General features: G+C 51.0%; 2 protein-coding genes across 6 annotated transcripts; both read right to left on the bottom strand.

Annotated features, from left to right (window-relative positions):
* Positions 1–1,170: 1,170 nt before the first annotated feature.
* Positions 1,171–6,778, bottom strand: st6galnac (ST6 (alpha-N-acetyl-neuraminyl-2,3-beta-galactosyl-1,3)-N-acetylgalactosaminide alpha-2,6-sialyltransferase). Of its 3 annotated transcripts, none has more exons than XM_088283997.1 (9): positions 6,460–6,778; positions 4,800–5,029; positions 4,300–4,435; positions 4,008–4,173; positions 3,717–3,891; positions 3,317–3,455; positions 3,140–3,243; positions 2,555–2,638; positions 1,171–2,496 (listed from the first exon to the last, which is right to left on the bottom strand). In XM_088283997.1, exons 2-9 carry the CDS (start codon positions 4,928–4,930, stop codon positions 2,226–2,228), a joined length of 1,206 nt encoding a protein of 401 aa, XP_088140123.1. In that variant the 5' UTR covers positions 4,931–5,029; positions 6,460–6,778; the 3' UTR covers positions 1,171–2,225. The 3 variants fall into 3 exon arrangements, with proteins under 3 accessions (XP_088140123.1, XP_088140125.1, XP_088140126.1); XM_088283999.1 differs by lacking the exon at positions 6,460–6,778 and adding an exon at positions 5,105–6,096; XM_088284000.1 differs by lacking the exon at positions 2,555–2,638.
* Positions 6,779–7,061: 283 nt separating this feature from the next.
* On the bottom strand, positions 7,062–18,731 carry cep131 (centrosomal protein 131). 3 transcript variants are annotated; one of them, XM_088283994.1, is made up of 28 exons: positions 18,548–18,731; positions 17,367–17,578; positions 17,201–17,292; positions 16,303–16,390; positions 16,102–16,223; positions 15,815–15,919; positions 15,586–15,744; positions 15,144–15,261; positions 14,972–15,079; positions 14,559–14,769; positions 14,375–14,460; positions 14,189–14,302; positions 13,599–13,784; positions 13,161–13,322; positions 12,832–13,096; positions 12,615–12,748; positions 12,408–12,533; positions 11,808–11,924; positions 11,266–11,403; positions 10,792–10,894; positions 10,410–10,719; positions 10,216–10,333; positions 9,862–9,936; positions 9,644–9,786; positions 9,404–9,581; positions 9,118–9,314; positions 8,669–8,729; positions 7,062–8,592 (listed from the first exon to the last, which is right to left on the bottom strand). In XM_088283994.1, the coding sequence occupies exons 2-28, from the start codon at positions 17,562–17,564 to the stop codon at positions 8,521–8,523; spliced, it is 3,786 nt and encodes a 1,261-aa protein (XP_088140120.1). In that variant the 5' UTR covers positions 17,565–17,578; positions 18,548–18,731; the 3' UTR covers positions 7,062–8,520. The 3 variants fall into 3 exon arrangements, with proteins under 3 accessions (XP_088140120.1, XP_088140121.1, XP_088140122.1); XM_088283995.1 differs by having other exon boundaries at positions 11,374–11,403; positions 12,615–12,752; positions 12,890–13,096; XM_088283996.1 differs by lacking the exon at positions 11,266–11,403 and having other exon boundaries at positions 12,615–12,752; positions 12,890–13,096.
* Positions 18,732–18,924: the final 193 nt, after the last annotated feature.

Genomic DNA, 18,924 nt, shown 5'->3' with positions numbered 1-18,924 from the left:
CTACTTTTCACACAAAAGCGTGCTCGTTAGCTGTGTGGCTAATGCTAACGCTAACTTCCAGTTTTTACACGTCGTCACGCTACTTGATTTGGACGTCTTCATGCAGCTGGCGAGAACACAAAAGCATCATGGGAAATGTCGTTCGGCGAGCACTTGAAGGCTGCAGTGCTTGGAGTTGTGGTGACCGATGGAGGGCAGCAAAGTTACATCCCACAGTGTCCTTTTTTTTTTTTTGATTGGCCGTCTGCGCCACACGAAACCAAAAGTAGGAAGGTAACAAACACGAGATGGGGACGCCTCATTTCGTAATTCATAAGCATAAAAGGAAGCAAAAGAACAGCAGGGGTGCACTGAGCTGCAGTCACCACTAGATGGCGGCCGAGTCAAGCCCGCACAAAGCACATTCATGGCCAAGACTTTGAACATTTATTTTTGGTTTGTTTTTCTTCTTTTATTGTCACTTGTGGGGCCAGCATTTCATCACCAAGCCACTCAATGACACTTGTCGAATAACGAAGCTGAGCAGTGCACGACACGTCAATATGCTAAAGCTAATATGTGCTAACACTTCCTACTTTTGATTTGGCTTGACAGCCCTTCGACCAAAGTTCGTTCTAGAGTTTTGTAGGAGCCTTTATTCACAGACGCATTTACAGAAATGACTCGTTTACATTTTTACAACCATTTATATGAGTGATGTTGCTTTAAAGTACTGTTTCTTCTAAACACACGACAAGGTTGTCGAGTAAACATTTACTGGATTTGATCATTAACTAGTTTCTCTTTTGTTCCACTTGTGACACTTCAACATTCTCCTGCTCTCTTTCACAAGCGTTTTTATTGTGCGCTGCAGTTACTTATTCACTTGACCAGCACATTTCTGTTGTGCTTTTATCATATTAAACTTAAAACAGGAATGTTTCAAATAATAAGTGACAGACATGACGGGAGTCAAAGTCAACAAACGTTATTTTGGTTGGCTGCCAAAAATCAGTCACTTGGTCAAGTGACTTTCACTGTCGTAAATGTTTAAAGCACTTTGGAAAAACATGTTCAAAAATCTACATGACCAAAGTAGGTGTAAAAATAGACGTTCTTAGTCGAAACAATTTTTTTTTTTTACATTAAAAAACATCTAAAACCGGTCTGAAGAGAAACATGCTCAAAACAGAAGCTTGTCAATTTTATTATTTTGTACATTTGCAAAAAGTTTAAGACGTAAACGTTTTTTTCTTTTATACACACATCCAAGAAATGTTAAACAAAAAAGATTGACATGCTTTTGAAGTTGTCTTTACAAAAATAAAATCATGTCTAAAAAAATAACGTTCAAAACAATCTCAAAGAAACACGGCTGAAAAAAAAAAGTTGAACGTGTCTCATTTCTGCAAGATTTGATGCCATTGCGGGAAGGCAGGAGGCTATTTTGCAGCTAGTGCGCCAATTTGCTATCCTAGCAACAGGAGAGGCCGGTTGGCGGTTGCCGTGGCGACCTACCCAGCAAACAGTCTGGCTCAGCAGGCTGCTTTTGGTTTAGGTTCCGCCGGAGCGCATCCAAAGATACACGCTGACGCGCTCAGTTCCAGATGACGACGGCACAAAGTCGCCACGCGGCTTAGCGTGTTGGCTAAGTAGCGTGCGTTTCTACTGGTGGAGGCCAAAACCAGTGGTTAACGACGTGCAAATGCGCTGAGAATAAATAAATGACGACGTCAGGAGCGCTCAGTGGTGTTTTCTGGAGTGTTGCAAAGCGCTCAGGAAGGTTGGCAAACATCGAGGAACACTCGGTAGCATTTATCCAGGTGCGTTCGCAGCGGTCAGAAATGTTGAGGGGAACCCCGAAAATGTCATTAAGTGCTTTCAAGCGCTTCCGGGGGCATTCTCGAGCGTGTCGAAATGTTCGGGGACACTGAGAACAATTCATGACGGTGTGTTCAAGAGTATTCAGGAGTATTGAAGCAAGTTCAGAAGTGGACAGAAAAGTTCGGTGGGACTCATTGAAGGCGTGTTCAACAGTTTTGCGGTGCGTTAAGTAACGAATCCTTCAGAATATTCAGTCAGGTGAGTTGGAGAGCGTTGCAGAGCAGAACACGCAGCAGCTTGAAAGCTGTTCGCTAACGTTCATTAAGATGCATTCAGGAGCATTGACGCGCTTTTGGGGAAATGTTGAGGAGCACGCGCAGGAATTGGTTGGCGAGCGTTCAAGGAAGCGAATGGAGGCGGGCTCACGGGCGCATGTAAAGCGTGATGAGGCCGGCTCGGTGCAGCCGCTGCCACAAGTTCATCTCCAACATCAAATCGTGATTAACGAAGAAGCCCACCGGCCGGTGCGTCCTGTCGTAGTAGTGGTCCGAGTACTTTTTGTATTGTGGCGTCATGAAGCCGTACGCGCTGACGTGGTCGCAGCTGTGCAGCGCCGCCAGCAGCATGACGGCGCCGGTGGACGGCCGGTAGATGTTCTTGTATTTGCTTCGCAGCGTTTCGGACGGAAGGAACCTGCAAGGAAAACACGTTGGTGCTCAGTAAGAGGAGGGCGTTGGGTCGCCGTGGTTACCTGTTTCGGAGGTAGCGGATGAAGTCAGGATGGTACATCTTTAGCTTGGCCGCTGTCACGTCTTTGCCAAAGTACGCAGTCGGACTGCGCGGAAAACATGACGTGAAGGTGAGCGGAGCATTTATTTATTTATTTTTTTGCGACAGCCACTCAACCCTTGAACAAGCTTTGTCACTTTATATCACGTTAATCACTTTTAAGCGATACGCTTCCATTTTTTTTTCTTTCTCTCCTGACTATAAATAAAAAAGTAAACCTCTGTCTCCTTCTTAACATTTTGGAAAACAGACAACCTAAAACTCATTTTCTTGAATACGCTGCAATGAGCGCACCACTGCCCCCTACTGTACTTGGTGCATAATTACATGCACCCCTTCCCCACGCTTTGTGACTTTAGAAGAAAGAATCATTGCAGAAGCTCGCTCGTAACACGTTAGCAAGGCGATGAAGACCGATGGTGAGTTGCGTCGCTCCGTCCACAATCGTTCATCATCCCCGGCCTGCCGAGTGACCAGAAATCGAGCGGAAGAAAGCAAGGAAGGCGTGGCCGACTCCAAGCGCGTCACGGCAACGGGCGGTACTGACTTTTTGCCTCGTTCCCGTCCTTGCTCAACGAGGCTGCGCTGGGCCGCCGCCTTGATCAGCAGGTAGTCGCGGTCTTGGTCGGGCAGGAAGACGTAACGCGTTTCCTGTTTGGGGTCGGTGGGGGTGATGATGTCATCCGACGAGTTGGCGCAGCGTGGCGAGGCGACGGTGGCTCACCTCAGACTGCGGCGGTCCTCGGTAGCCGGCGGCGGCGTAGCTGCTCATGGAGTTGATCAGCGTGTTGGTGGAGAAGGTGTAGTGGGTGGTGCGGGCGCCCACGTCGTCCTCAAAACCCGCCAGGACGGCGCCGTTGGTCCTGCACCACCAAAGCTTCAACTCAGAAAGCTTCATGATGTCATCAAAAATGGGGCTGCAGTCACACGACTCGCCACGTTCAAGATGACACGTGACATCTTCGGACTTGGGACTTGCTCGCCTCAAAACTATTTGGGCTCGACTTCGGCATCCCAAAATCAATTCCGTCCCAAAAGTGAACGTTCGACTCGACTCGACTCAGACGAAACAAAAGAAACATTTTGGAACGTCAAATGTCGTTGAGGTTGACGCTCGAGCTGACCTGAAGACGTAGTGATGCCGGTCGATCTCCGCCCCCTTCTTGGCGTCCTTCAGGATGCCGCCGTTGCCGACCACGGCGCAGCGGATGCAACGGGACGGGCGCTCGCGACGCTCCCAGTCGTCCAACATGACGGCGTTGGCGGACGAGTTGAGCAGCGCCAGCGTGTCTGACAGCGCTGGCCGCAAAAAAAAAAGTTGCACACGTCATTAGCTCAGCTCGCGGACCACTTTTCGGGTCATATTTCCGTTTGGCTCAAGAAACGGCGCCGCAAGTGGCCGTGCGCGTCCTGACTTTGGTAGGAGACGCTCATCCAGCCGTTGGCGCCCACGTACGCACGGAGGCGGCGATATTGGGCGGCCGTGGCGTCTTTGGACCACTGCAGCAACGGAATGTTCCTCAGGAACAGCCCGGACAAGTCCGACTTGGCGACGCGGCTCCCGATGCCGTCGGGGCATTCCTACGCGCACAAAGTCACAAGAAAAAGAAAAAAACTTTTGCAATTATGGAAACACAAACAACATTCCAACATCAATTTGCAAACGGCCATTTTTTGGGTCCAACGGGAGCTTTTGGCGCCACTCACAGTTTGTCGCGGGACGTCTTCGCTGGCGTAAGCGTCGCCGATGAAATCGGGCTCGGTGGGCTTCCCGACAAAGCTTCCGTGCGGGGTCCCGTGAGCGGCCGCGGAGGGGGCGGAGCTTATCAAGTCTGGCGCGTCGCTGCGGCAGACCAAACATTTGTTGATGACATCATCAGGAGACTCGAGCAGTTTTCGTGATCAATTTGCCGTTTGATGTCTCCCAAAATCATTTCAGCAAAATTTCATTTATTAGGAAAATCAGAACTCGTTCTTAAAATCCAACGAGACCGTGACGTTTTAACGTATGATTAATCATTTATCTCAATAAATTGTCGACAATAGCGCAATGAAAACCACTGGCCTACAAATATATTTTTGAATCCAAATGAATCAAATTTGATTCATTCCAAGAATAAAACCAAAACAAAAGGATTGCATTCTGAATTTTCGCCTCCTTCTTTTTCAAACTTGAATGCGATGACGTCACGTCATGTGTGACTGACCTCCCTGATCCTGATCTCAGGTGGGCCCAGGACAGCGCCAGGGGGGTCTCCAGGCCGCCGTACAGGAAGTAGACGCACAGCACGGAGGCCGCGGTGACGGCGGCCAGCGCCAGCCGCCTCGGCGCCGACATCGGGCGTTTTGGTCCACGCTCACTCACCGGTTGCCGCCGCCGCTGCTCCACTGCCCCCCCCGCCGCCACTGAGGGGGCATCAGGAGGCAGCACAATTCTCTGCAGACGAGGACAAAAAGTTCGAGGAGACAAAGAGGAACGACGGGCTTCCGGCTAAGACACGACGGCGCGCACCAGATGGCCAACTGTTTGCACGGCCGCGTCACAGGTTGCCGCCCGCCACCTCCGTTATCGACTTCCTGTTTGGTCAGCTTGACTTCCTGTTGCTTGGCCGAGCGCAGATAAGACACACCAACGCCATTTGCAGGCGAGCGCCGCTAACGGCTGCGACAAATGTGGCATGGTGGGGGTGACGAGCAAATGACACACGCACGTGCGCAACAGGAAGTAGCCACAAAAAATTTTAAAAAAGGCATCACGACCTTTGTTAACAAGTCGGCCGAACAGGATGTCATCATGGATCCAATATCGCGACTCCAATTTTATTTGGTCGAGGCCTTTGAAAGAAACCACAACGGCATTGAAATTGATGAGCGAACGAATATGAATCAAACGGTGACGGTTTGCAATCTTGATTGTAACACGAGTTAGACTTTGCTCGCCGCTCGCACGATGAGAACGGCCATTTTGCATGATTCTTCAACGCCGCCAACGTGATTGCAAAGTCGGAATGCGACAATGAATAGAATCGGAGGAGATAATTCTCGCAACAAAAGTTACAATTGCAACTCGATTAGAAAACGAATCCACGAAAGCAACTTGATCTCAAGCTGAGTCCAAGTGTCTTCTAACAACCCCGACAAGTGTCAACTTTCCCACTCGTGTGCGTCACTTGAGGCCGGCTGAGAGTCGGGAAGTGAAACACAGCCTGACTATCGCCGCCCTCCCCCCTCCTGTTTTTTTTTTTTTTTCTGGGACAATAAAGTGCACCGGAAGGAAGGGGGGGTTGCAAATGGAAAGAATGTTTTTCCCTGAAGTGCTGAGAAAGAAGTCAAAATAGCAAAAGGACGATGAGTTGCAAATGAACACAAGTGACGACTTTTCACCTTCTCGTCGATTCCACCTCAGTTTTTGCAGAAGCGTCGAGGGGGCTCCCCTCGCCCCCGCTCTCAAACTATCACTGTAAGCCAATTCCAACATGATTCGAACCGTGGCCGTGATTCGAATCCTAATCGTCATCGTAAATCCCACAAGATTCGCTTGCGATTCACCCACGAAGATTGTGACAAAAAGTTGGACTCGCTTGCAACGGGACTGGCAAGCCGACCGCAACATGACGACATTTGGATGACAACAAGCGCTAAGAGTGACTTGAAAAGAATTCCAAGCATGAATCCAACAAGCCTCCTCACCACTCCAACAACTTGAAAATCGGATTCGATTCTAAGCGGTCGACTTCAACGATGAATCAATCAAGTGGCTCGCTCAGAATCACAAACGTTTCCAAAGTGATGATTCGAGCACAATCCTACGTGAGTTGGGTGGGGTGTGGCTTGTTCGTGGTGGGGGGGTCTGTTAAAAGGCCTCACCTGGTCCGGCCGCCCGTCGGTGGTCCTTCTGCCAAGCTTTCCGAGGACTTGGAGGCGATTTGAAGAGTTGGAGACTCTCGGCGACGCTCAGCTGCCGCCAGGACCGCCTACTCGGGGAGGGGGTGGGGTGCGGGTTGGCTGGTCCTGCTGGGAGGGGCCAGTGTGAGAGAGCAACAGCTGCTGGCCTCGACCACACAGCACACGTGGGAAAGAGAGGGAGGGGCAATGTGCAGCCAATGGGCGCGCCTTCGCCTTTCGCTTTTTCTTCCACGGAGAGACTTTTTGTCTCCAGAGCTCGCTCGTTTCTCCCTCTTGACAACGAGGGGGCGAGGCAAGGTTTCTTCTCATGTTCTCAGCTGATCTACGGCTCACAAAAAACAAGAAAAGCTTCAAATGAGAGAGACCACAAAATACATTTCATGAAGGATACACAAATTTTTTGCATTCATCAAATCATAAAATGGTTTTAATAAATTGGATCCAATTTCAAATAAATCAACTTAACACAGTGTGATAAATGAATAAAAGAAATGATTTTGATTCAACTTTGGCGGCAAACGCCAAGAGCAGAATTTGGATCGGTAGCAGACATGACACAGAAGTTGAAAAATTCTCCATTTTTTTTATCTCCAAAAATACCAAGTCACGAAACAACGCGGCACAGAAGAAGGCTTGCCGTGATGACGTGTCACATGATCAGAAACACTCTTGAAAACAGAAACGAAGCACAACAGGAGCCGAACATTACAAGTTTGGTGGACAACATTTTCACTTGGGAAGAGTCCAAAGGAACATCCGCAACTCCGTTCGTTAGCGTTTCACATTTCATTCGGGACCAACGTCACTTTTGCCATCGCAAACATTTGCAAATGATTGGCTGGGAGGGACGAGCTCAATTTGGAATAAAATTTTCAACGACTCTGAGATCTGCGCAATTTCCACTTGAAGTTGCTTTTGATTCACCTCGATTAATTAATTGGCTTTTGCAACCATCTTGAACATGAAGCATGACGACGGCGAATCTTGGCAAACTGGAGATTTACACGGCAAATATTTGCAAAGAAAAGTGGAAAAAGTGACAGTCGTCCCGCTATCATTTATTCATACGTTTTGATTTTTGGGATCAATCAATTTGACCATAAATTGATAAGAGTACAAATGAATGAATATGTGTTTTATGAAGAACTTTCAAAGGCAAAAAAAAAAATCTCAATGGGCCCATCCAGATGTTTTTCCCACCCCAATAAATAGATGAGCCGGGGTGCCTTCATTTTACATTTTGGTCACATGACCGGACGTGCCTTGGCAAAGGCCCCGCTCGACACCACAACGCTCCCTTCGAACCTTTTTTTTTTTGTTCCCATTTCCCGCCCACGCATTCTTCTCGGCCCTCGCTGGCGCGGCCAACGCGACAATCTGGCGACCTCAAAACACGGCGTCCTTCCTGACACGTCCTTTTGTCCTTCTGTAACTTTTTCTCTCGTAAACATTCCGCCAACTTTTCCTGCTTGCTCCCCAGCAACCAAACACCGCTACGTATAAATTGCGCACCCGCGGCAACGCTCGGGGGTGCAGGCCTGCCCGGGCTGGTCACAGAAACATCTGGAAAAGATCTGAGGAGACCGTGGAGACATTCTTGCTGTGTGGGGGGGGCTTTTTTTGGAGGGTCTCCGGTCGTCCTTCCTGTCACCGGTGACTTGACAGATCCGATTTCTGATCCGATTACGTTACAATTCCAAGTCCCAACTCAAAGCGAACTGATAAATATTGCCTTTGTGCAGATGAACCGACTGGTTTTTCCTAATCTCAAGCGGCAGCCATTTTGGCCTTCTAGCGCCCTCTGCTGGCGACTCAAATTGAGGCAAAAGCGTCCTCGCGCTCGCATCGCAAACGTCAGCCGACAGAAGAGAAGAGGTGAGCGGGAACGTGAAGGCGGCAACGCTTGAGCGCATGGAAAACACTGAAAGTGACGTTTCTTTCTGCGAGCCGCAACAGATTCGGATCCACTTTGACTTGCTTGAGTGCCGGACGTCAGTTTGCCTTTGTCATGAGTGACTGCGGTCATTTCTCCATCAGCTGCCTCCTTTGCTCCTCCCACAAGGCCTCCAGGTGCTCCGCCCTCTTGAGGGCGGCCTATCCACGACAGGGAAGCACAGCATTGACGGCCGTCCTGCGTCAGCCAATCGGGAGAGCGGCTCATGCCACTCACCTCGTGCTGCCGCCGCAAAGCGTTGACCGCCTCGTCTTTCTTCAAGATGGCCGACTTGACTCTGAAGGTGACGATGTCAACGAAGAGCGACACAGTTGACACAGTTTTAGAACGGCGCTGCTGCATATGGATTGTCGGGAGTCGGCCATTTTAGCGCTCACGGAACATGTTGGCACAATCGCTGCCCGTGTGACGCGTGTCGAACTTTTCATGTCAATGTGAACAGAACAACGCCGAGGTTTCCATTTTTTTTTCTTCCAAGGTATCATTCACAGATACAGATTAGCAATGATTAGTCGAGAAGGCCGAGAAGCAAAATTTGGAGTCAAATGTTGGCCTCGAGTGCAGCGACTTCCAAAACGCAGCAGCACGTCTTGACCAAGTTGGAAACAAAAAAGTTTGCCATCACAATTTCCGACGAGGACTCGGCAAAGTTTCGGGCCGCGTACCGTCGGTGCACTTGGTGGAGCTCGTCTTCCTTCTCTTTGCTGATCCGGTCCACCTGCGCCTGCAGCGCCAGGCGCACCTCCTCCGCCTCCGCTCTGCTCCTCCGCGCCTCCTCCTCAGCCAACAGCAGGCGCGCGCTGAACTCCTGCCGGATCACCGAGGCCACGTCGTGGCGCTCTTCCAGGAGTTGGTCTCGGTTCTCAACGCAAAAACGGGTCACGTGACTTGTCTGTCGAATCCATTTTGGCGACGACCCGCTAATCATTTGCATAACGCGGCGCTTCTCACTTGCGTGACGACGATGACGTCTTGCTCCTTGTGGCGCAGCGCCTCCTTGAGCGCGTCGACTTGTTGCAGCGCGTCCACGTGTTGCTTCCGCAGCTCCTGCTGCTTGTCCAGCGCCTCCCTCAGAGAGCGCTCCAGCTCCTTCAGCTCCGCCTCGTACGACTCCCGCACGCGAGTCACCCTGGCAAACACGACAAATGAGACATTTCAATTTAAGGCGAAGACGCAAACACGCTCAGCTACCTATTTTGGGCGGCCCGCTCGCACTCCTCCTTGTCCTTGTTGGTCTCCTCCTCCAGCGTCCAGATGGCGAGCTGGATCTCTTTGTCACGCTCCTGCCGCAGTTCTTCCCGCAGCTGACGCTCGTGCCTCAGGAGCCCCGCCTCCTACGCGGCCAAAGTCGCGCACGTGTCATCAGCGGGCCGCACATTGGCACGAGGGGGCGGCGGCCGCCGTCTCACCTGTTTCTTCCTGTAGCCCTCCTCCCAGCTCAACTTCTCCTGCTCAAAACGCTCCTGCAGCTTCTTCACCTCCGCCTGCGGACGCAATCAAGTACCGCTACATGCCAAAGCCAAATTGGGCTCTTAAAAACAAATCCAAAAATGGCATAAAATGTGCAGTGATGCCACAAGATGGCGCCAAAGCCCCTGGAATGCAAACGCCGTCATTGGCGAGCGGATCGCAAGGCCATCGACAACAACTTGCCGTTTGCATTCGCCACCTCGTATCTTTCAAAATGAAGCAAATGCGGCCATTTGAATCTGGAGCGAGCAAAGTGTTTTGAAGTTGAGCTGACGCCGCCTCAGCGGTCCCACCTGGTGTCGCCGCTCCTGCTCCTCTCTGCTTTTGTCCAGCTCCTCCCTGAAAACTCGGCCGGCCACGCTGGAGTTTTCCTCCATGCGCCGACGCAGCTCGTCCATCTCCGAGCGCTGCCTGCACGCGACGGAAGGAGGGCGGAGGCGTTTGAAAGCAGCCGCTGCTCCCCGTTGACCCGGCGCTCGGGTCGTACCTGGCCGCCAGCTGCGCCAGCCGCTCCTTCTCGTCGGCCACCTCCTTGTGGACGCGTTTCCTGTGCTGCTGCAGGGAGAGCTCCTCCTCCTGGAGCTGCTTCTCAAACCTGCGGCGGGCCAAGTCTCGCTCCTTGCGGCACTGCTCCTCCTTCTCGCTCTCCAACTGTTGCCGCAGCTCCTCGCACTGCCGGGCGCAGCGTTCGGCCGCCTGCTCCTCCGCATGCAGCAGCTCGGCCTCGTGGAGCGTGCGCAGCTTCTTCAGCTCCTGCTTGTGCTTGGAGATCAGCTTCTGGATCTCCGGCTCCAAACCTGGCCAGGGGGAGGACGAGGATGAGAAGAAAAGTGGCAAAGGCGCAGGGAGGTGCACCTTTTTTTTTTTACCTTTAACAGTGATCTCTTTGATCTTCTTGGTTTTCTCATCAATCCATTTCTCACGCCGGATCTTCTCAGTGACGCTCATCAGCTCCTTCAGCTTCTTGATCTCCTGTTTGGAGGTGGAGCAAGTGACAAAGGAGGAGGAAGAACAAACATCAGGGGAGGATAAGGAGAAGGAAAAAGAAGATGATGAGGGGAGGAGGTGCGAAAAGAAAGAAGAGGAGAAGCAAGATGAACAAGGAGGAAGGAAGTAGGGAGGAGTGAAGAGAAGAAGGAGAGAGCAGGAGAGAAAAGGAAGAGCTGGAAGATTAGGAGAAGCGGAGCAGATAAAGAGGGAAGTGGAAGACGAGGAGGTCACGTCGTCACTGGCAGCTCACGGGACGACGACGATCAGGTGCGTGAGAAACATGCAAGAAGGAATGTGAGGAGCAGCATGAGGATGAAGACTCTGCAGAAATGAAGATGAAGATGAAGACTCACACGCACGACGAGCATCCGGCAGGACGGACGCAGTGTGGCGCAAACCAGACAAAGGAAAAAAAGAAAAGAAAAGACGGTGGCGAGGAGGAAGCGCAGAGCAAGCGTTACCTCGCACAGCGGGCCCAAGACGTGCCAAGCCTGACGGCGGAAAGGAGACGCGGCATCGGCGGCGAGGAGGAAAAGGAGAAGAGGAGCCCGTTAAAGCAAAGACGAAAGCAGAAGCGCAGCAAAAGACACGAGACATTTCTTGCAAAGCCTCAAGGAAGCAATTATTTTATTGCACAAACTACTTCAGTGTTGGCAAATTCTAATGTTGAGGTCACAAAAGACATTTCAAAGAAGAAAGAAACGGCGAGGTCGTTCTTATTTCATCTTCTGCAACAGTCGATCACGTCCTCACTGGAAAGAATGTTTCAAATCATCAGTGAGGTCCGATCCTGATCATTTGAATCAGGCAGGACGGCGGCCCTCGAAGGGACAGGATTGAGGAACAGGGTTGAAAAAAGCGCTTGGCACACAACAACGGAAGCGGCGGCGGTCACCATTTCGTGCTGCTCCTGCATCTGGGCGATCTTCTTGGTGTACTTGTGGTCCACCAGCTTGAGCTCGGCGACGACGCCCTCGCATCGCTCGCTCAGAGCTTTTTTGTCGCCGATCAGCTGAGGACCGACCGACAGGCGGAGCCACGTTAGCAACACGACAACAACGAGTTGAGTCTGCAGCCACTTGGATTATTCATTTAGAGACAAAAAAAAAAAAAAGAAATGTGCCCAACTTTTGGCCATTTCAATTTTTCCAATCAAACTTTATCGCCAATTTTTTAAGCCAGGAACCGAATCAACCTCAATTTCAGTTTTCGCATTTTCTACCCGGTCAATTTAAAAACTTCAGTAATAATCGATTGATAAAAAAAAAATATTAATACAAATAAATCACAGATGACCTGAAAGTTTTTGCATCCTGAATCAGGTTGACTCTAATTTGCAGACTTTTCTTTTTTAAACAGATATTTTATAGGCAGATATTATAGCATCCTGCTCGGATGGACAAAAAACAACCCTCATTTGTGCCCAAAGCCGATTCTCAAGGAACATTTTGGGGAAACGTTGTGTGGTCACGCTGCGATGGCGCAATCTGCCGACCTGATCGATGAAGGAGAGGTGCCTCTGCACCGTGGCTTCGTACTGGTCCCTCTGCAGCTGGAGGTTTCGGCTCAGCTCCTTCTCCGTCTCCTTGACGTGCTGCACCGTCAGCTCCCTCTGCTGGGCCTGGCCAGGACGAGAAGGAAAAGCAGGTCAACGCGACGCGACGCGTTGCCGGCGGCGATGACGACGAGCCCGTGTGGTCACCAGCGCGTTCTGCAGCATTTCCACCACGCGCTTCTTCTCCTCCAGCTCCATCTTGATCCTCATGATGGATCCCGACACTTGGGCGGCGGTGGCCGACGCCAGGTCCAACGTGGGCGCCTCCTCCTCCAAAAACGCTGCCTGACGACACGGCAGCGTTACTTTTGATATAGAACTACTAAACGAGGCAAAAATATGTGTTTTAAAAACGCCAACAGACAACAAGAATGCCAGAGCAGAAGAGCTCTACGGGGCCACGACGCCTCGGACTGACTGACTTCTCTGTGCGAGGCGGTGGAGCGCGGACGCTCCTGCTCCGACTTCTCCATCTCATCCAGGAAGTTCATGATGCTCTGCAGTTTGGCCTCGGACAGCAGCGCCGCTCCGACGGCATCGCCGTCGCCGTCTGCGTCCGCCGGCAGCGACAGGCTCAGCTGGACGTGACGCTCCAGGTTGTCAGCCGTCAACGAGTCTGCGTCACCGTCCTTGGAAAGGGATCAAGATTCATTTTTTTTCCCCCACTCCCACATCGTCGTGACGCCCCCTCACCTGGTCCAGCCAAGCGTATTTGTCTTTATTGTAACATTTGGGCTCGCAAAGGCGCTCGGGTTCCTCCTCCAGCAGTTTGAGCGTGTCCAGCAGGTCGTTGAGGGTGGACTTGGACGCAGCGCAGGATCGGTCCTCGCCGCTCAAACACCTGCGAGGATGCTCCTGGAGGATGGCAAAGATGGCACAGGAAACACCCGTTGACTCGACGTGCGCCAGAAAAACAAGGTGACAAAGTGAGAACAACAAGCAAAAGTGGATTCAAATTGCAATCAAGATGAACGATCCATCCTGAAGCGCAATTCGAAACGCATGTTGCGGTTGTCTCAAAAAAGTAGTCATTTGACGCCTGGCCATGACGCATTTGCATGTGGGAGTTATTTGACACGCGTCAACTAAATCCAATTCGAGAAAACATTTGAGAAAAAGCCGGTCAGTCACCTGGGAGCAACGAGAAGCGGCGCGGCCGGACGAGGAGGGAGAAACGGCTCGGAAACAGGACAGCTCGCAAAATTGGGCCGGAAGGTTGCGCCCGGGTTGCGCGGGACTGATGTTCCGGGGCGAAGGAAGACTTTGGGCGAACGGGGCAAGCTTGGCGCCAAGCTTGGCGCCTTCTTCATGCAGGTCCTACACATCACCACCAGGGGGAGACAACGCGCCAATCAGCGTCATGGCGGCAACTGGCAACTTTCCTGGCTCGTTTATACCTTTTTTCATGACTTGAAAATCTTTCACAATGCATGCTTGAATTTGCTTGATCAATGAAATTGATGAACATTACATTCTTTTACTAAGATTCATGATATATTCTTTTCTTTTTTTTTTTTTTTTTTAAACTTGCCCATGAGATTGCTTTCTTAAACGTTTTTTCATTCGTTTTAAATACTGGACTCTTATTTACTTACAATGCATTCAACAAAATGCATAGTAGATCTTTTCGGCAGCTAAATGAATGTTCCAAAGATCACAGGCACAAATGTGCCCCACGGCCCGCCAGCTGTCGCAAACATGGCGATGTCGCACATACGTACGTCACAAGGCTTGGGCTCGGGCAGCGTCAGGCGACACAAGCCAGGTCTCGGCCGACGCGCCGACTTCCTGAAGTCGTCACCGCCATCTTCATCCTCCGCGACGCCGTCTTGTTCCTGCAAGCGACCGAACAGGTGAGAAGCACAGCGGGCCCACAAAGCCGTTCGAAAAGGGAGGCGGCGCGAGACCTGCGCACACGGCGACGCTCCGCGATGGCTCAACGCCGCCCCGAAGTTCACTTGGGTCAAGTCGGCCACCACGTTGGCATGGACGTCTGGCCGCATGGGCGCACGTGACAAACACACATGCGTTGGTCACGTGTCTGACACATGTAACGCACACACGTGCCACATGTCAAGCAAACAGACACACCTGTGTTGTTGGCTTTGGCGTGTGTCGGCGACACGTTGAGCGTGTTCGTTGGCGACACGCCACTTGCGAAAACCTCGGCTGGCTTCTCGCTTGGCGTCGTGCCGCTCGCTCTCGGGTACTCCACATCCGCTTCTGCGACCCGCACCTCATCATGACGACGACGATGACCAGTTTGCGGCTGATGATGCTGGGCTCTTTTCTGATGCAGATCCTGCAAAGACCACCAGGGGGAGACAAAAAGCTATTTTGAAGGGACCCAAAAATAACGATCCTGATCATTTCAATCGGGTGTGTTACAGCATAAAGAAAAAAAAAAAAAACTACGATAATACTCGCAATAATTTGAATTCTTCTTGCATATTTATTGGAGTGAAACTACGAAAGAAGGACTTAAAGTACAATTTCTTTGTGACCTGGATAGCAACGAGGCGCGCCCGGCGAGCTTTTTCTTCTCGAATCAGCTTGCGGTCCTCTGGAGGCGTCTCCAGGTGACTCTGGGCCTCGGCTCGCTCCTGCCACTCCTGCAACACGTATCGTTGATTTCTTGCGCACTGGCAGCACATCGCTCCAAAATGCTTTGCTAACCTTTCTTTTGCTGTCCAGGATGCGTCGCAGTGCGGCACGGTTGGCGCGGCGCCGCCTGGCGTGGCATCTGTACCAGCGCTGGATGGTGACGGCCGCTTGGTTGACCTGCTGGATGAACCTGCAAGGTTTGGCGAGGTTTTGCATATTTACCGTCAAAGTCACATTGACGGTGACTTTCTTTTGGTTGGACGTGCGTCTGTTTCACAAAACAAGCCGTCTCGTCCCATCAAACGCACGACAAATTCGATTTCATGCGAATTTGTTGAAAAGATTCATTTATTCAAGAAAAGGTACGTGCCGTTACGTTTTGGGTCAAGAAAACAAACGAACGCTTCCTGTGGAGTGGACAACTTTGAAATGTGACAGAACCACTTCAGACCGTTTTGATTCCAATGAGAAAAGAAATATTTGATCATGCAAAACGGCAGACGCACGGCGATACCTTTCGGCCTCCTCCTCTGAGACTTGGTTGCGGCGCTGAGGGAGCGGGCTGCCTCGCCCAGCCGGACTTTTGTTGTTGGACGAGAAGTTCTTCTGGGACTTGGTGAGGGAGCCGCTCTCCAGAGAGACGTCGTCGTTGGCGCTGGCCTTCAGGAGGTTGCTGAAAGGAAAAGCGGCGCCGGTCCGAGTGGCCATCGCGGACGAGCTGCGAGGTGGGCGCATGAACCTACTTGAAGGCCGGCCTCTGGTTGGAGCTTTTGGGCGTCAGCGGCTTGTCGCCGTGGTTGTTGTGCAAGATGGCGGTGACGGCGTTGCCCACGGCGCCTTTGTTGCTCCTGAGCGAGAGAAGACGGCGAGGAAGTTGCGAGTCCCGAAAAGGAAGGAAGCATTTCTTTAAACGAGTGTCTTCAGAAACAAATCTTTCAATGGACCTCAAAGTCTCTCCCAAGCGTCTTGAATGTTTGACATCTTTTTTTTAGGCTTTGGAAAGCTTCATTTGATGCAAAGTGAAACGAACCTGTTGTTGGCAGTGAATGACGCGGCGGCGGCGGGGTCTCGTCTCTTCATGCCGATGGGCGCGTCTGCGCTGGCACTGCTACGGGCGGCCGGGAAGGCGGCGGGCGCCCGAGGCTGCTCGTCCTGACGTCACGGCAAAGACGCGTCTGGAAAGGCTTTGAAGACGAGGCTTTTTGTGTGCGCGTGTGTGTGTGTGTAGTACCAAGATGTTCCACGTGGTTCCGTCCGGTTTCTGTCGGCCATCAGCGCCGCTGGCCAAGACAGTCAGGTAGTCACTGTGGTGGTCCGGACTGGGAGGAGCGAGGGTCACACACACACACGTCAACTTCAACCAGGTCACGCACTCATTTTTTGTTTCAAAATGAATTTTTGACCTCCAAGAACAAACGAGGTTGTCAATGTGAGCCACACTTTTCTCAGCCCTTGTCAACATCACGTTGCATTTGTGCAGCCGAGCTCACATTTTGCAGCTCTGCACTGAACATATTTTGGGGGATGTGTGGAAAAAGGGGCCAGCCGAACGCAAGCCCACTTGAGCATTCAGGACGCACATTCCTCCACATGAAAACTGGCGCGTGGGAGGCGCCCAGGCTGCCGCGGTGAACAGATGCCGGACAAAAGGCGCGCGGAGCGCGCACTCTTTTCTTTCTTCGAAGAGCTCCTGCGGGGGGGGGGGATGACCCGAAGGTCCCGAGGCTAAACAAGCGAGTTCACCCGGCGACCTCGGCACCATCAACTCATTGTCGTCGTCAGGTTATGTTGTCATGTCGCAGCAACAACGGCTGCTCGGGCGGGCCTCGCGTCCGCCAGCTGTTCTTACAAGTCATTAAGAACATGACACATTTTAAAAATGTAAAAAATAAATAAATAAATTACCTTTTAACATTAGAAGACTTAAGGTTTTTTTTTTAAGAAAAAAAAAACTAAACCCAACAACTCGTAAAAAATTACTTTCAAATATTATATTGGAAGGGGGGATTTTTTTGGGGTCTTTTTTAAATGTTTTTTTTGTTGTTTTTGGTCACTCAAACATAATAAACAAATAAATAAATAATTGGTCAAAGGCAAGCCATGTGTGTGAAGTGAGCTTACTCTGGTACCTGAATGCAAACTGTGCCTGCTGGTTGACGTGCGTGGTGCTGTTGGAGCGCCGCAGGTTCTTGACCGAGCGCGGGCTTCCCACGCCGTCGCCCTGCCGAGACAGACGCGTGTTTTCACCAGAACACGGGCGCAAATTTTCATCGCGTGGCAGCAGCGGCTCCTCACCAGGGTGTTGCGCTTCGCTCGGGCCTCACACGGGACCGACACGGACACCGAGCGGGCCAGGAACTTGCCGGCGGACGACAGGCCGGCACCATTGCCGGGTCTCTTTGAGAAGGAGAGCCGCGAGCCGGACAAGCTGAGGTCCAGGGCGTCCCCCGGTGGCGTGGCCGAGATGGACGAGGGGCTTCGCGTGGCGTGCATTCTTCACTTGACACCTATGCACAAGACCACGGCTCATTTGGCAACAAGAAAGCGACGCAAATCACCACGACAACCAACAACAAAAGCCATCTTTGCATTCTGCGCATACTGAAGACAACTTGACTCAGGTTAACATGCAGCTAACAAGGCAAATTCTACATAACCAATTAAACGGTATCCACCAGTCATTCCAAACCTCTGTGTGCCGTGGGAAACGATAAAGTGGTCCAAAAGTAATTCTTTTTAAAACACCATTTTGCCACAAGTGCTTCTCCTCGACCGGCAAGTAAACGAGCTTCTGGGGAGGCTGAATGCTGATGTACAATAGATATCAACAGCCTAAATATATATCTATACACACACATACACATAAATATACCCACACCAAAAAAAAGTATCCATATTGGACTTTTACTGCACATGTATTTAAAACAACAACGTAGCCTCCACTGTCTGAATGCAAACACTAAATAAGTAGTGCAGTGACAGCTCATTAAAAAAAAAAAAAAAAAAAAAACATCGTAATGTGAGGACTCGATTGTTCGCGATTTTGTAGCTATGTGCAGTGGGTCTTGGCCATCAACACCGCGAGTAACGAGGCTTGACCGAGCATGTTGACTGCCGCAGGTGGATGCCAAACGCCTCAAATAACACACGTCATCTTCGACAAAATTAAAAAGCAATCACAGTAAATGTATCGTGGAAGTGTAACGTAACGAAATGTAAGTCAAGAGCAAAAAAAAAACAACAACAACACCACCACGACCACCAATATCAAGTCAGCCTGTATGATGCTAAATGAGATAATGTTTGACGACGACCAACCAGTGACGTCAAGCGTCAGAAATGACGAGATTGGAGTGGCACACAAGCTTGTGTCGTGTTTTGTTCTCCAAAATGTGGAAAAAGGCCAAAGAACTCAAGCTAACGCTCCGGCAGCACAAGCTAGCGCAAAACGTCGGCGTCGAATCGACGCAACTCACTTCAGCGCGCGAAAAGCCGCATGGCTTCCGAAACTCTCCGAAAAAAGGCGAAGTCGACGTCCACTTAACGGGAATTGACGCACTCCGTGCGTGCGTCCGTGCGCGCGACAGTCAACTGGCACTAAAGAACGCAAACCTTCAAACACCGAAAGTCAACATTTTCTTTTCACCAAGAGGCCCATTAGCCCCGCCTTTTCCGCCAGCCTATTGGCTAGCACTTGGCATCTGCCTCATGTTCTTGCCTCTGATTGGCTGATTCAGGCTTTAATATGATGAGAAGCCACATAGGCGCGGCCTACGAGTGACTGTTGTTTGGTTGTTTCCATCGTGGTCTGAGGAGGCGTGACCGTTCAGACAAAAATAAAACAAATACATAA

This window comes from Idiotropiscis lumnitzeri, chromosome 20 (genome assembly GCF_059441095.1).
Source record: "Idiotropiscis lumnitzeri isolate Australia: NSW breed Sydney's pygmy pipehorse chromosome 20, RoL_Ilum_1.0, whole genome shotgun sequence".
NCBI classification, from domain to species: Eukaryota; Metazoa; Chordata; class Actinopteri; order Syngnathiformes; family Syngnathidae; genus Idiotropiscis; species Idiotropiscis lumnitzeri.
The sequence above is the reverse complement of the archived record's forward strand: the minus strand, read 5'-3'. Positions and strand labels throughout refer to the sequence as shown.